At 42.8% G+C, this 16,722-nt stretch overlaps 1 protein-coding gene across 1 annotated transcript in view; it reads right to left on the reverse strand.

Moving 5' to 3' along the window:
* Positions 1-16,722, reverse strand: part of WWTR1 (WW domain containing transcription regulator 1) — a 147,299-nt gene that overhangs the window by 54,975 nt on the left and 75,602 nt on the right. Inside the window, exon 3 of the mRNA XM_084990057.1 lies at positions 4,469-4,605. Coding sequence (XP_084846183.1) covers positions 4,469-4,605 — 137 coding nt within the window. The remainder of the gene's footprint in view (positions 1-4,468; positions 4,606-16,722) is intronic.

The following is a 16,722-nucleotide window of genomic DNA, read 5'->3' on the forward strand; positions in this document are numbered from 1 at the left end:
TGGGTCTCTTCTCTCCCAATTAAAATATAATATGACTTACAGCCCACATTTCAGGAAAAGAGCTACTGAAAAAAATAAGATATCCACTGACAAGAAGTATCTGAGGGAAGGGGTGGGGGACTAAAACATCTCCACCAGGGGGTGCTATCCTCATTGAAAGTAAAAAACTAAGTTCCTAATTAATTTTTCTTTTCTTTTTTGGGCCGCACCCCCAGCATATGGAGATTCCCAGGCTAGGGGTCCAATTGGAGATGCAGCTGTCAGCCTACACCACAGTGACAGCAACGCCAGATCCCAGCCAAGTCTACGACCTATACCACAGCTTCACAGCAATGCTGGATCCTGAACCAACTGAGTGAGGCCGGGGATTGAACCTGCATCCTCATGGATACTGGTCAGATTCACTTCCGCTGACCCACAACGAGAACTCCTCATATTCCTAATTTAAAGCAATTTGCACTCTGACCAGCCTAAGATAAATCTCCTTTGTTTGTTGTTGAGAGCTTTTATGATGAATGATAAAACTGTCTTCAAATCTAACATTCTATAATTAAATAAAATATAAAATAAAACTTTTCTTTCCACATGGTTCATTATGTACCAAGAAGAGATCTACACACTTTACTTATAAACTCATACAACCTCCTCACACCATAAAAATAATCCTCACTTTACAGCTATGGAAACTGAGACATAATTACATAATTTAGCGGGGTCACCAATTAGCAGAGCCAAGATACAAATTCTGACAGTCTAACTCCCAAGTCCCTGTCTCTAACCTACAGAAAAATGTAGAATCAAAATATAAGAAGATATATTGCTATGCCACTGCTTATACAACAGCTCTAGCTTATAAAAGGTACTAATTCCATCACCTGACAGTAATGTTCACTGTATTTTGACATCATTTTCATATGTACATAAAGACCTATCAGTGAAGAGGACTCATCATTTAAGTTCACTTATCTATCAGATATATTCCATTGAAAAGACCAAAATTTTAGATTTAAAGAGGGGAAGGAGAAGAAGGATCAACTCTGGACAAAAGGTAAAAAGAAAAACAAATTGCAGTGATGTAAAACAGACATATAAATTTTGAGTCATGGAGTTCCCACTGTGGGATCAGCAACGTCTTCGGAGCACTGGGAAGCAGACTCGATCCCTGGCCGGGCACAGTGGGTTAAGATCTGCTGTTGCAGCAGCTGTGGCTTAGGTTGCAACTTTGGCTCAGATCTGATCCCTGGCCCAGGAACTCCATATGCCACCGGAGGGGTGGCCAAAAAAGAAAAAGAAAAAAAAGAAAATTTTGTATCATATTCAAAATATTAACTTTATATGTATATATATGTTTACATATGTTAATGTATATGACATAAGCACGATATAAATCCACAGATGTATATCTCTTATTTCCAAAATAATGAAAATAAAATACCACATACTAAACCTTAAAAAAGAAAAAGTAGGAGGATCTGTTCTTTCTATTTTTAAAGACTGATAATAAAGAGTATAAACTGCAGGGAGAGCTACAGCTTGAAATAAAATATTCTGAGTAAATCATTTATTATTAGGACCATATCGTGACTCTCTAAATTATTTCTGATCTTGGGAGCTTACTTTGCATTCCCCATTATATTTCTATCCTTGGGACACATCTGTGATTCTTGAGAGGCTAACAACGCACTTTGTAACAGGCAAATACTCAAATATTACTGGAAACCCCCCAGAATGTGTGTCTTGAGAAATTTATTGCCCCGACTTACTAGAAATCTGGAAGGTAAGGTATTTTATTCAAACACAGGTAACTTGTTTCAGACATTCAGAATACAAAATAAACTTAAGCAGCAACTGGGCTTTTAGTGGGGGTGGGGTGGGGGTGGGGGGGCAGCCTCACATGTGCCTTCAGTTTTTAACATTTACATTCAAAGTCCTTTTAATTCAGTCCACTTCATATTTATCGCACAATTTTCAAGAACTAGGGAAATTACATGAGAACATAAACAACAATATTCATTCCAATACTGACTGCATTAGCAACACACCAAACCCAAATACCCACTGAGGTGGAGGCTAGTTCAATAATTATAGCATATCAACATGTTGGATTATTAGGCAATTTCTTTTAAAAGAATGAGGCAGCTCTGTGTGTACAGATATAGAAATGGAAAAAGCAAGGTGCAGAAGAGTGGGTATAATGCACCAGTATTTATGTGAAGAAACATACACATGACCGGAAACACTGGCTGACCCCAGGCAACATCAGGCTGAGGAGTGGGGATCAGAAGACTTACTCTTTGAACACACTTTTGAAAAAGTGACTTTTGTTAACCAGGTCCATGACAGATATTTTCTAATTATAATCAATTATAAACGTTTTTGTGTGTGTGTGTCTTTTTAGGGCCACACCTGTGGCATATGGAATTTTCCAGGCTAGGGATTGAATTGAAGCCAAGTCTGTGACCTACACCACAGCTCACGGAAACACCGGATTCTTAACCCACTGAGCGAGGCCAGGCATTGAACCTGCATCCTCATGGATACTAGTCTTCCACTGAGCCACGATGGGAACTCCGATAATAGATTAATAAAGTTAACATTAATACTTTAATCATCAGCTTTTAGAATTTTTAATGAAAATTAAATGGTTAAAAGAAACTGTATGGCAGAAATTGGCACAACATTGTAAATCAGGAGTTCCTGTTGTGGCTCAGTGGTTAACAAACCCAACTAGTAACCATGAGGTTTCGGGTTCGATCCCTGGCTTCGGTCAGTGGGTTAAGAATTCAGCATTGCCGTGAGCTGTGGTGTAGGTCGAGGATGCGGCTCGGATCCTGTGTTGCTGTGGCTCTGGTGTAGGCGGTGGCTACAGCTCCAATTAGACCCCTAGCCTGGGAACCTCCATATGCAACATGGATGCGGCCCTAAAAAGACAAAAGACAAAAAAAAAAAAAAAAAAAAAGAAAAGAAAAGAAAAGAAAAGAAAATTGTAAATCAATTATAGTTCAATCAAAAATTAAAAAAAACAAAAATAGCACAACATTGTAAATCAATTATACTTCAATAAGATAAATAAATATAAAAATTAAAATAATCCAAAAAAGGAAAAGCAATTGAGACTAGTCCAATGCTACCTCATGTATGGTTTCTTTGCTACACTCACACCTGCTTTCTAATTGAGCTCTTGTGACCTGGGGACAAATGACTCAGGGGTGGCTTTGGTTTATTGAGGCTCATAGAAGCACTGGCACCAATTTCCTTGATCTGCCCTTTAAATACAAAACACAACAGAGGTTATTCCAAGTCATTTGATTTTTGTATATATTTTACATTTGCAAGCTTTAAAATGGTAGATCCAGACTTCCTGGAAGAAGGGACAATATATTTACTTGAAGTTGACTCAGATCTACTTGAGTCCATGCTCAGCACGGTTAGGCCACCATATAAGGGGAGGGTGTCTAGGAAACATGCTTCCATCTTCATCCTGTTCATTCCTGAAAATCCAACAGGAGATTCTTTACACTCTCTAAAATTCTGTTCTGCATATAAAGCGGTATTTAGAGAGCAGATCTTCAACAGATCTGAAAATGGCACCATCTTTTAAAAACTATAAAATTGGCCCTCTTATTTTTAGCCTTTGGGGGAGGAAGAGAATGGGGCTGCAACAAAAGCTGATTGGTTCTGTTGCTGGAGTGTGTTCATTCATAGCTGATTCTCTCCAGAAGGCAGAACTGTATTTCTTTTGAAGGCAATTAGCAGAAACTAATCTCTTCTCAAGTCTAAAATCACACTGAAACATTCCGAATGAAGTGAAATATGAACTGGATCAACCTGGGGCAGGTGTGGGGAAAAGCCACCAGCAGATTATATAGGAAGTGAATGCTTTCTAAAATCAGAGTAACCTCAGTTCCAACTCCAGCTCTACCGGCCACAAGGTCAGACTTGGGCAAAGTTTCTGCAATCTATACAATGGGAATGCTGTCACTTCTTGGAAGGATCTTTCGAGGACTGAATGAGATAAGGCAAGAAAATACCTCACCTGGTGTCATTCCCACACTATGAAAGAAGAAAAAAAAAAAAAAAAAAGGAAGGAAGGAAGCAAAGGGAGTCGAAGGCAGAACTGTACCCTTTATCAGTCTTCAGGGACCAAATTCACAGATAGGTGCTTAATGCCCTGCTTGCCTTGGGTCTGGATGAAGACAGGAGGCCGAAGTGGTTTTTCTAAGAACTTCAATAAAGGTAATTGGAGGGGATTCTGGGGGCTGTAGCATAAAGCCAGGTAGCAGTATCAAGAACTGTGTAGTCAAGAGGCCAAGAAAAGAAGGCAAGGGTGATAAAAGGGTAACGCAGCCAAGAGCAAGGAAAAGACACTATCTGGGTGCATAAGTAGGTACTGAGGCAAGAGAGCTCCTTCTGAGCTCCAGAGCCCTCAGCTGAAAGCTTGTTTACCCAGCTCCGAGTCAAAGCTTACCGAGATTCGGCTGAGACACGGCCATGGACCTCTGGGGCGCTGGTGTGGAAGTGGCAGCTGGGTGGAGGTTCATATGATTCAGGGGCTGATTCATCGCCTTCCTAGGGTCTTGCCATGTGGTGATTTTTTCTATGTGACTAAAAGAAGGAAAACAATTATCTCTTTAATTGTCAGCATCATTATCATTATCATCATCACCAGTAACAACCCGACAGTTGGATGATGCTGGCTCTTCTTCCCCTAGGATCTCCTTATGAGCAGTTGACACATTGTTTGTTTTCAGCCAATGTCAAGTTTGCCCACTTACCCTCCATCCAGATTGGGCCACATCAGGGATTCTACAGGGGATTCTCTGAACACAAATCCACAACTTAGCTGTCCCAGCTATCCCTACATGGACAAGGCGGAGAGTAACCCCCTCTCCCCACAGACCAAGGAACCTCCATTCTCCAGCCTCAAGTGCTCACTGCCATCCAGTCACTAGGATAACCACAGTGTAGACTCCTCTCCCAAAGCAGGACCGTGTTCTCCTGCCCACCAGCCCTCCTCCCACACTCTCCCAGCTCATATCATTGACATAATGAGGTCACCTCCACTGCGGGCCCTTGAAACTAATCTCATAAATATGACATTACTGAGCTCTTACCAAAGGTAAGACACTGTGAGGTCCAAACAGGTAATATTCAAGAGGCTTATGTTCTACCATGCAAGGTAACAACCATGTAACTGGAGAACAGAGTAGCAGGAAATACATGGAGGAAGTGCTGGATTATGGAGAAGCCCAGATGTTGAGGCATAAAGGTTTCTGAGGAAGAAGACATGATTAAACTCAAGGTCATACACAACTTCCAGTGTGTCTTATTATGACTCTATTTCAGAGAAACTGGCACAACACAGGATTCTGCCCAGAGTTTCCAATACATCCTTAGATGGATGGGGGCCTCCAGCTTTGCCTCCCTCCTTCCAGACCACATCAAAAGTCACTTCTCATGCCTTATAGGCCCTATGCAACTCCATAAATTCTATCTTTTTGAGGGTTTATTATGTTCTTCTTTTAAAGATGAGCGTATTTATTCTGGTGCCACAATACTTTTATGAGCTGTATCACAGATCTTTCTGCATTTATCAAAGACATCAAACTTTGACAGCAGAAGCTGAATGCCAATCCTTTGCTCTAAGCCTTATAACCAGGTTGCCTCTCCCAAACCAAAGGGCAATGTCAACCCCACACACTTTAGACCCTTCTAGAGCCACATGAAAAGAGATCGTGATTGCTTTTTCTGTTAAACACACCTGATTTTTTCATAACAATGACTTCCTTTGACTCCTTAGAATAGGAAACCACTATTGGAATACTAGGCTTAATCCTAAATCAGTGCAATCTCTATAGCACTGGAATTGTATTTATCTTTTCTTTTGCTTCTGTTTCCTCACATCTGAATACTGCCACGACTAAAATTCTTATTCACATTTCTTCATCCCAGACTTTCCTTGAGTGAAAACTTGGATGCTTTCCCAAAAGGCCTTTAAAATGGTGTGATTAAAAAAAAAAAAAAGTCACCCTCTGTAAAGAAGTTAAATTCAATTTAACTGTTGAGAGTTTCATCCTGTAGGAGCCATCAGTGGTCTTTAACAAAGAATCAAAAAAGAATCAAAACTAAACTTGGAGGAATAAAAATAAGAGAACCAAGATGATCTTGTTAAGAAAAGAAACCCAGATGCTGAGGCATAAAGGTTTCACAATGCTTCACAAACAGGGGGATACTGAAATAAAGAGATAAAAAGTCAATTCCTAAGAGGGAAAAAAAAGAAAGAAAGAAACAACGATCTTAGTTATGGCTTCAGTTTAACAACTTTAGTTCTGTTTAAAGATTTCATAAAGGAGTTCCCGTTGTGGCGCAGTGGTTAATGAATCCGACCAGGAATCATAGGTTGCGGATTCGGTCCCTGCCCTTGCTCAGTGGGTTAAGCCTTGAGCTATGGTGTAGGTTGCAGATGCGGCTCGGATCCCGCGTTGCTGTGGCTCTGGCGTAGGCCGGCAGCTGTAGCTCCAATTCGACCCCTAGCCTGGGAACCTCCATATGCCGTGGGAGCAGCCCAAAGAAACAGCAAAAAGACAAAAAAAAAAAAAAAAAAATTTCATAAAATCCCTCATCAACTTTTGGTCTTGTGGAAACTCAGAGCCAGCCTTAAGGGGGTTAGCCACAGTCCTTCAAAGCGAGGAATCAGTTGAAGAGGATATTAGAGTTAAGCAAACTCCCTGCAGGAGTTCCTGTTGTGGCTCAGCAGAAACGAATCTGACTAGCATCCATAAGGATTCAGGTTCGATCCCTGGCCTTGATCAGCATGTTAAGGATCCGGCGTTGCTGTGAGCTGTGGTGTAGGTCGAAGACACGGCTTGGATCCTACATTGCTATGGCTGTGGCTAGGCTGGCAGCTACAGCTCTGATTCGACCCTTAGCCTAGGAACCTCCATATGCTGCAGATGCAGCCCTAAAAAACAAAAACAAAACAAAAACAAAAACAAAAAAACTCCCCTCAGCCAAGTCACTGGAGCTAAGACACCCTTTGACTAAACTACTCCTTCAGGATTTGTATTACTAAAACATGTTTTCCAAGGTAGGCTAGTCCTAGAGAAATACTTTCCTCTGCGGTACCAGAAGGGGAGGGAGGGGATCCTCTCTTTCAGGAGCCTTTTTTAGACCCTGTGACACCATGGATATTGACCCTGTGCTAGAACCAGCAGGAGCACAGCCAGGGTGACGTGAAGTGATACACACCGGATGCTGGAGGATATTTAAGGACACTGCTGTATACAGACACTCAGGTACCTGTCAGTGGTAAGAACAAGACAGGAACGGCAATGACGGTTCCCCAGCACTGGTCGCCCACTCTCTGCTCCTGTTCTGAACAAGTGGACCGGGGCTCCCAAACCTGCACTCCAGTGGTAGATGAGGCTTGCCTGAGGACTGCCCCCACAGCTGGCCAGCCTCCACCCCCTGGGATGCACAACTCAGCCAAGGCTTCAAGCCCCAGAACCCCCTCGGACCGTGGGAGCAAGCCCACCCTTCCAACTCCACACCCAGCCAACGCTTCTAAAGGAGTTTTGTTCCCAGTGGATTTGTTAATTAAAAGTGTCACTCACTGTATTCCCCCAAAGACTTGAGTACAAGAGGGAGCCTTCTGAAGTGAGCAGTTCTCACTGCTCTGAAACAACTTGGAAAAGAAAGGCCTCTCCAATTTCCCAGCCTCAAACACCAGCCGACCCCACCACAGCCTTGCTCTAAAGCTCAGTTTGTGCCATGTCCAGGGTGGCTCCCATCTGAATGAGCGAGGGCATCACTCACAAGAACATCATACACTACTCAGGATTTGATTTGAAAGCCAAATTCTCTTCTCGTTCAAATCACTTAAGCTCCCCTCCTCACCCCATTCCCAAAAAGAAGATAAACCACTGGCTGTTTCATGCTGCTGTCTCATCTCTGCTCCCTCTCTCAGAGCCACTGAGTCATTTCCTTTCTTGTATTTCTCAGTGTAGCCTTACTGTTTGCCAGGACCCTCAGTTTAGCCAGATTAATCCCCACTTTCCTACTACTCCCCCCCTCTTCCCTGATGTCGCTCCCTTGCTGAGTCTACTTTAAGAAAACATTTAAGGAAAAAACTTTAAAAAGAAAAAAACTGATTTAAAAAAAGATAAATGTCTCTCTTCTATTTTCAAAGTCTAATTTCTATAAACATTTACATATATAATACATACACATATGTTCAATCTGCCTATTAGTGTGTATTCTATGAATACGCATTCCATACAGTTTTCATATTTGAAAATGGAACAAAAAAAGGAAGAAAGATACGAAAGTAGTATGGTGGTCTATGCAAATAATACACTCACCGGGGCTTTTTTTCCCCCCTATCTAAACTCTTCTATACTTCCCAGGTTTTTAACAGTGATTATGTCTTGTTTTCATAACTAGTAAAGACAAAAAGTCTTATCTTTGATCCTTGGCCTCGTTCAGTGGGCTAAGGACCTGGCGATGCTGTGAGCTGTGGCGTAGGTCGAAGGCAAGGCTCGGATATGGCATTGCTGAAGGCTGTGGTGTAGGCCAGCAGCTATACCTCTGATTCGACCCCTAGCCTGGGAACCTCCGTATGCCATGGGTGGGGCCATAAAAAGGGGAAAAAAAGGAAAAAAAAATGATGCATGGCTATGCAGGTCATAGGGGCTAAAAAGTTACTGAAGGAGTTCCCATTGCAGCGCAGTGGAAACGAATCCAACTAGTAACCATGAGGTCGAGGGTTCAATCCCTGGCCTTGCTCAGTGGGTTAAGGATCCAGCATTGCCATGAGCTGCGGTGCAGGTCATATTATGTGGCTCAGATCTGCCATTGCTGTGGCTGTGGCGTAGGCTGGCAGCTACAGCCCGACTGGACCCCTAGCATGGGAACCTCCATATGCTGCAGGTGCAGCCCTAAAAAAGCCAAAAAAAAAAAAAAAAAAAAAAAAGGTTACTGGAGATAGACTATATTTGACTCCTATTTTCGATTGGCTGAAGTAAAAAGGGAAATGGACCAATTACCTGGCCCCTCGCTGTTTATAAAGAAAAAGGAGGGAATTCTTTTATGGTTCAGTGCATTAAGGATACGGTGTTATCACTGCAGCCACTCAGGTCACTGCTGAGGCACAGGTTCGATCCCCGTCTAGGGAACTTCCACATGCCACAGGTGCGACCAAAAAAAAGAAAAGAAAGAAAGAAAGAAAGAAAGAAAAAAGCATGCCAGTTTCTAAGCAAATGAAAAACTCTTCTTGACACCTAAATAAATAAATAAATAAATTTTTTTCCTGGACTGAAAAAAAAAAAATGTCTGCAAGGGTTTCACATGGAGGCCCAGGGTGTCGTGTGGTGGAAATGGTGCCTGTAACAAAGATAATGGGGTGGTCTCCTCCTCTTCCTTTGGGGCCCCTTTGACCACTACTTTCCCGACTGCCTTTCTTCACACCTGCCTTTCTCCACACCAGCAAAAAGGACAAATCCGGGAGTTCCCGTCGTGGCGCAGTGGTTAACGAATCCGACTAGGAACCACGAGGTTGCAGGTTCGGTCCCTGCCCTTGCTCAGTGGGTTAACGATCTGGCGTTGCCGTGAGCTGTGGTGTAGGTTGCAGACGCAGCTCGGATCCCACGTTGCTGTGGCTCTGGCGTAGGCCGGTGGCTGCAGCTCCGATTCGACCCCTAGCCTGGGAACCTCCATATGCCGAGGGAGCGGCCCAAGAAATAGCAACAACAACAACAAAAAAGACAAAAAAAAAAAAAAAAGGACAAATCCCCTCACCACTTCAGGGTCTGTGACAGAACTCCCCAGGTCAGAAAAAGAGCTTCAGCTCTGAGGACATGCACTTTGCCCAGGGGCAAGAAAGGTCAGCATTTTTCTGAGAAAATTTGGCTGGAAATGTTGTTGTGTTAAATAACTTTTCCTTTTAGAAATAATATGTTCTTCAATAAAGACACAAGTTTAGAAAGCCACTTTTTGCATTACGGAAATTTTGCATCTAGGGTTAAAATGTCACTGAAATCAGTGGGGGAGGGGGCAGCACTACCACCCTCCCAGTCATCCTCCCCCAGCGGCCTGGTCCCTCCCATCAGCCTCAAGGGGACTGTTAATTTATCTCCTATTTCCACCCCTCCAGCCTCCTACATGACCTTTCACCTTGATAAGGGCAATGGCCTCCAGGCTTCCCCTCCTCCAGCCTCTCCGGTTTTCCTCTAGCCCTCCATCCCTTCTCCCCTCCCCCCACATCTGACAATTTCTTCTCTAACCCACCTCTAGACTCCTCCCAAGGACTCCCCACCAAATCTCACACACACACAACACATCCCAACCCCACCCACCCAGGTCCTGAGTCCTCATGGCCCTTGATAGTCTACTGTGAGCCAGTGAGAATATCATGGACTCAAAAGATCACGGGCTTGAATCACATATACCTGAGTTTTAACCTAGCTCTGACTCTGTGTGACTTAAGCAGACGAGCCAATTAACCCACCCTAGTCTCAGTTCTTTTTTTTTTTTTTTTTTTGTCTTTTTAGGGTGGCACGCGTGGCATATGAAAGCTCCCAGGCTAGGGGTCAAATCAGAGCTGCAGCGGCCAGCCTACACCACAGCCACAGCAACTCAGGAACCAAGCCGCTTCTATGACCTACACAACTCATGGCAATGCTGGATTCTTAATCCACTGAGCGAGGCCAGGGATCAAACCCGCAACCTCATGGATACTAGTAGGGTTCATTACCGCTGAGCCACAATAGGAACTCCACCAGTTCCCTCTTGTAAGAGGTAAACAGGTCTGTTCTGAGAAACTTGCAACCATCAAAGTCACCTACTGATTTCAGGGCCAGTTCACTGGGCTTCCCAAAGCTCACTTTCTCAGCAAGTGACTCCATGGAAGGCGGTGGCCTTCAGCCCAAGGCTGGCGACATCTGGTTAGAGTTTATTCAACAAGCGTGGGTTGTATGCCTATTGTGCCCGGTGTACTAGATAGGTCTAAAAATGAAAAGCATTTTGTAAATATAAAATCCTGACCAGCAGCAAAACCATGAAAGGCAAAGATAAAATCTTATCTGTAAAAATAGAACCCACCGGCTTCTTACAGCCCAGGAAAAGGCCTGATGTTTTTGGATGAATTTATCCTCCAGTTTATGACCTATTACACTAACTTTATGGAAGGAAGCCATACAACAAAGACCTACTGAAATAGAGAGAAGGGCTATGTAATACATTTTGTATTGCTGGAAGCATACAAAGATATAAAAATAGAAATCATTATGAATGCTTAATTTTGAAAAATTTAGAGTTTGTAGCAACATAAGCTGCTTGCTTTATTTCTATGGGTAAAAGAGTTCATCTTCAAATACAAAGTGTTTGGCCTTTTTACTCCCTTCTCCCCCCGTTCTCCCTTCCTTAATATATTAGAGTTTCACATTAGTGTCAGACATTACTTTGGGGCTCCCTAGCATCAACAAAACTGTTAGGGTAGAACTTAGAAGCAGCCTCTTCTTTTCCACCAGAGCCTAGCTAGGAGGCCAAAAAGAATCACACCAAAAAGAGTTGGAAAATAAAAGACAGCCTGGGGTCATAAAACCAAGGCTGACTGGCTCAAAACTCAATTCACACTCAGTGTTCCTTGCCTTCATCCCCTCTCCTGCCAATTTCAGTTTCTCTTTAATCACTCCTTTCATTCTTTCTTTTTTGGGAGGTTGCTAATATTTCTCTTCCAGTGTAAGTTCCCTTGTGGCACAGTGGGCTAAGAATCCAGCACTGTCACTGCAGCAGCTCAGGTAGCTGTTGTGGGAAGGGTTCAATCCTTAGCCCCATATATTCTGCATGCCATGGGTGCAGCCAAAAAAAAGGGAAAAGGATAGTTAAAAAGTAGTTCTTTCCTGGATTTCCCATTATGGCTCAGTGGTTAACGAATCCAGCTAGGAACCATGAGGTTGAAGGTTCGATTCCTGGCTTCGCTCAGTGGTCGCAGATGTGGCTCGGATCTGGTGTGGCTGTGGCTGTCGAGTAGGCTGGTGGCTACAGCTCCAATTAGACCCCTAGCCTGGGAACCTCCATATGCCACAGATGTGGCCCTAGAAAAGACAGAAAGACAAAAAAAAAAAGGAAAGAAAGAAAAGAAATAGTTCTTTTCTAACAGAACCTAAGCTCTTTTGATGACCAAAATGATCATATGGGGCAGAGCAAAGTGTCCTGCACACAGCAGGCACTTGAAAAACAATACTCCTGCCATCCCCATAATATTCACAAGCCCAACTGAGGGCAAAAGTAAATGACCTTATTTTTAAAATTCAGACATGAAAAACTTTTTTGACTTACAAGGCCAATGTGCCATGTTCTTAATGTTACAACTAAAGTATACATACACTGAAGATTATTTGCTTAAAAACTGCTAACTGCAATAGCTTTGCAACTTTCACGTTGTGAACCAGTTCAATTAAACCCACCAGTGCTACAAATGAAAACTGAAACAGATTTGCATGAGGTTGATCATTTCCCAGATAGGGCCTGCCAAGTAAACTGCACCCACTGTTAGCAGCCAGTGTTTAATCCTGTCCCACATGGCAAGGAGATCTGCCCAAGACTCACAACAAAGTTTTGAAAATTTCCCCAATTAGAATTAAAATACAAAAGTTGGTTTACTTTTTCGTTGTAGTTCAGGGATAGATGTGGCTTGTGTTCCAGTAACATTAAAGACGTGGGTAGTGTATTCTGATTTAAATTTCAAGAACTAAGACGTGACACATCATTTCTTAGTCAGATCTTGCATTTATTCAAGAGTTGCCTTTTGTTTTGTTTTGTAAGTGATACTTAGTTCTTCCAAATGACTCCAGAGGTGGCTCCCAACCACAAGAACAAAGACAGCTGGCATACGCACCTACTGATTTTCCCAGACCTGGAGGCATATACTCTATCTCCAGATAGTAGCTCTGCTGTCACCCAAACCCAGTAGAAGTGGAGGCGGATCACAGTGGGAGCCCTGTTGCTGTGGTAGCTCAAAGTCCATGTCTGAACCAGCAACCCAACCTGACAGCAGCCATCAGTAAATTGTCCCCTTCTGGTTAACCCTACGAGTCCAGCTGGATGATGGGAACTTGACTTTTGACTACACTGACAATCCAGAATGAAGTGCTGGCTCTTCACCTGGCTGAATAGATACAAAGCTAATGTTTTATTTTATTTCCAAAGCCATCAATGTCCCTCCCAAGTTGTCATCCTTCGTATTGTCGTCCTAAGTGATGACTCTTTGTCCCAAAGAAGCTTTCGTAACACTATAATTGGTTACAATTCATCTTCTGTTCTCTCCAGATCCTAAACATCACCATCTCCTGCTAGTCCAGTGCCTTAGAATAAAACATACAAAGGGGTAAAAGTCAGGCTGCAAATGTACTTACTGACACATCCATTAGCAAAACATTCATATCATCCACAGATTAAGTCCCAAAGCTATAAAAACGCACTCTCTCCTGTCAGACAATAAAGGTGACTCTTCACAGGACAAAAGCGAGTTGGCTGAGAAAGCTCATCCTTCTTTGAAACCACAGGGAATTTATAGTTAAAAGGTTCCGGTCAGATTTTCATTTCAGCAGCTCATCAAACATAGCTGCAGTCTATGACACAGGAATAATAACTCATATATAAGTAGGGGATTTTTTAGGATCCTCTAATAAAAGATGATACAAGACCAGAAGCATTATTTTGATGCACGCTTCCGGTCTCTGCCACTCACTTGCCAATTCAAAAAATTTCAGTGTTCTCTGGAATTCCGAATGAATGGCAGGGATTGTATTTTTAACCACCAGGCTCTAATCCTCGACTTCCACCCCAGTCGTGCCAAGAAACCTCCACTTGTTGAAATTAGCAGCGGTAGGAGCCGCAGCAGCGTGTAAGGTCTGTGGGCACTTCCGCCCGGGCAGCTGTGGGCATCTGTCTACACGAATCCCTTCCATCCAGCATCACCAGCTTTTCTGCAGATTCGTTCCTGAACCTGTTGGGTTGGGGCAGAAGCTGAGTCAGGCAGAGCTGCTGTCAGCCCTGAAGTGCCCAGTGAGGCCACTTGAGGCTGTAATATCCGTAGTTCCTTCCTGCAGGGGTTTATTTACCAGCATTTTGTCCCTGTGGTAGGGAAAAAGGGGACACGATGAACGCGCCACTTCTAGAGAAAGCCACTTTGGGAAGCTTGTGACTCATCGACACAGCCTGAGATGTGACTCACCGACTTGCTTCAGAGGCTGAGCTATTGTGAGAGAGGCACCAGTCAACCCGCTTAAGTCCCCAGTGCCAACCCACTCGGGCAAACTCGACTTGGTCTCTGCAGATTGAGCTAGCTCTTGCTTAACCTCATTTTTCCTATTCTCAAAAAAAGCAAGAAGGAAAAGGACTGCATTTTTGTTTGCTTGTTTGCCTATGGCCAAGGGCCCTATTAAAAACCTTGGCTGTATTGCAGTTATATTATCAACACATATTTTTGTTCTCTTTTCATGTCAGGATCAATAATGGTATTGAAAGATTTATAAATCACATTAAGTTTCTTATATTGAAGCTGATCAACAATGTAAGAGTTTATTTTACCATGTTTAATTATTTCCAGGTATCAAATATAAAATATGAACTTGGTACATTATTTTCCCACATTTCACAAAAATACAGGATGGGAATGAGAAATGAAGAAAAGATGAAGCTCTTCATGAATGCTGATTTCTGGAATTATCAACAGAAAGTGAAAGGTTTCCATCCATTCATTCATTCCACAAGCATTTAGAGTGGGGCTCCATCTTCCATGGTGACTCAGTTTCAAAATCAGTTTTGGCAAATCTGGAGTGTGGTGAAAATTACCACTGAAAATCCTTTAAATGGCCCATAATGCACAGGCTACTAAGCTTTGAGTATATTGTAAGGTCTTTCGGTGAGTCCAAAACAGCCAGATGCTTCCAGGGTTAGGATGCAGTATTGTTTCTACGGCCAAGCTCCAGATAAAATGATGATTCCCCAAATATTTTTTTTTATTAGAGTATAGTTGATTTACAGGGTTGTGTCAATTTCTGCTGTACAGCATGGTGACCCAGTCACACATATATACACATTCTTTTTCTCATACTATCTCTCATTATGTTCTGCTCACAAGACATTGGACATAGTTCCCTGTGCTCTTTAGTAGGATGTTTCAAATACTGACGCTGGGACTTGCTAGGCATGCAGAGCTGAATTCATGCCACTTAAATAGTCCTATGGTCCTGAATGCCTGCAGTGTCCTCTGCTGCGGGATGGACGTAACAGACGATGATCTAGCATGGGCCCTAGGAGCTGGCAATCAAGTGGGTGGGGAGAGAGGGGCAATGAAATAAGTGTGGAGGCTAACAGAGCACAGACCCTATTTATATGGTTATCATAAAGGGTCCAGAACCTGGCATTCTATCTTGCTATCTGTATGTTAAACATGCTCCCTGTATCAGTTGCATCTGACATCTGGGAAACAGCTTTAATCTTGCAATCAGTTTTTGAAAGAATTTTTTTTAAGCCACCGAGCTACTTTAAATGCTCAAATACTTTGAAAATTGTTTTTCCAGGCTCTCTGTGCCCAACACATGTTCCAACGTGTTGTTTTTCCAGTTGTTCTTAAGTGGGACACTGACACACTGCTTGTTCTAATGGGGCCAAATGAATTAAATGTCACTTGCACAAAGAGGGCAAAGCCCAAAACCAAAAATTCTTTGAGGTCAGTTTAGTTTCTTCTTTATTCATGTGGGGAGAGTCTATTACTTTTTGTTGGTTTTGTTTTTTGTTTTTTTTTTTAATTCTGGGAAACGGATGAACCACCCTGGGCCCTGGTCGTCAGTCACTTTCTGCACGTTTGAAAGACAAGACATGTGGAACTAGAGGAAAGACTGGCACGAAACACAATTCCAGTCTGGAAAAAGACTGGAAGTGCTTTTCAGAGCCAACCTCTCATTTCACAAGAAACAATTTGGAGGATCGAAGACAAAAAAGGGGGGTTGAGTTAGGCTTCCGAAGGCAGGGAGGGGAGAGGGACACTGGGGGCGTTGAAGATAATCACTGGGCAACAGAGCTTGTGTTTCCTGTAAACCCAGCCCACAATGTCTCTTTACATGTATTTCTGGGCATCGTTGGTTGAAAGCATCACCCAAAAGAGGCAGTGGCACAGTGGTTTTAAACTTTGCCTCTGCTATTAACCAGTTAAGAGACCGCTGAAACTTCACTTAGCATCTCCACGCCTGTTTCCTCCACTGTAAAATGGGCATAAGAACATCCTTTTCATGAGGCTGTTCTGAATATTTCATCCAATGACAAAAGCGAAACACCCACACAGTGCCAGACACACACGACACTCGATAAATATTAATTCCCCTTCTTTCTCTTATGAAAACCTTTCCCAACTGTTTAAAAAGATCTGACTATTTCCAATGCAAAAATCAGCAAACAGCCTATGGAAAAATGAACCCAAAGAAATGGGGGCAAATAATTGCGGACATCAATTCACTGCAAAAAACTACAGACGTATTTGACTTTACATGGAGTAGCTGAGTAATAATTGATCTAGAGACAAAAATAGTCTCAAAACACAAAAGAACTAGCAAACCACCAGCCTCTGTGGCTCCTTCATACACGCCCCACCCCACACATTCTATTTTCTTTTTCAGGACACACCCACGGCCTATGGAAGGAAGTTCCAGGGCCAGGGACAGA

Source organism: Sus scrofa, chromosome 13 (genome assembly GCF_054392235.1).
Source record: "Sus scrofa isolate SSC_HxYL_T2T_F1_AM1 chromosome 13, Sscrofa_HxYL_maternal_Yorkshire_Landrace_v2.0, whole genome shotgun sequence".
NCBI lineage: Eukaryota > Metazoa > Chordata > Mammalia > Artiodactyla > Suidae > Sus > Sus scrofa.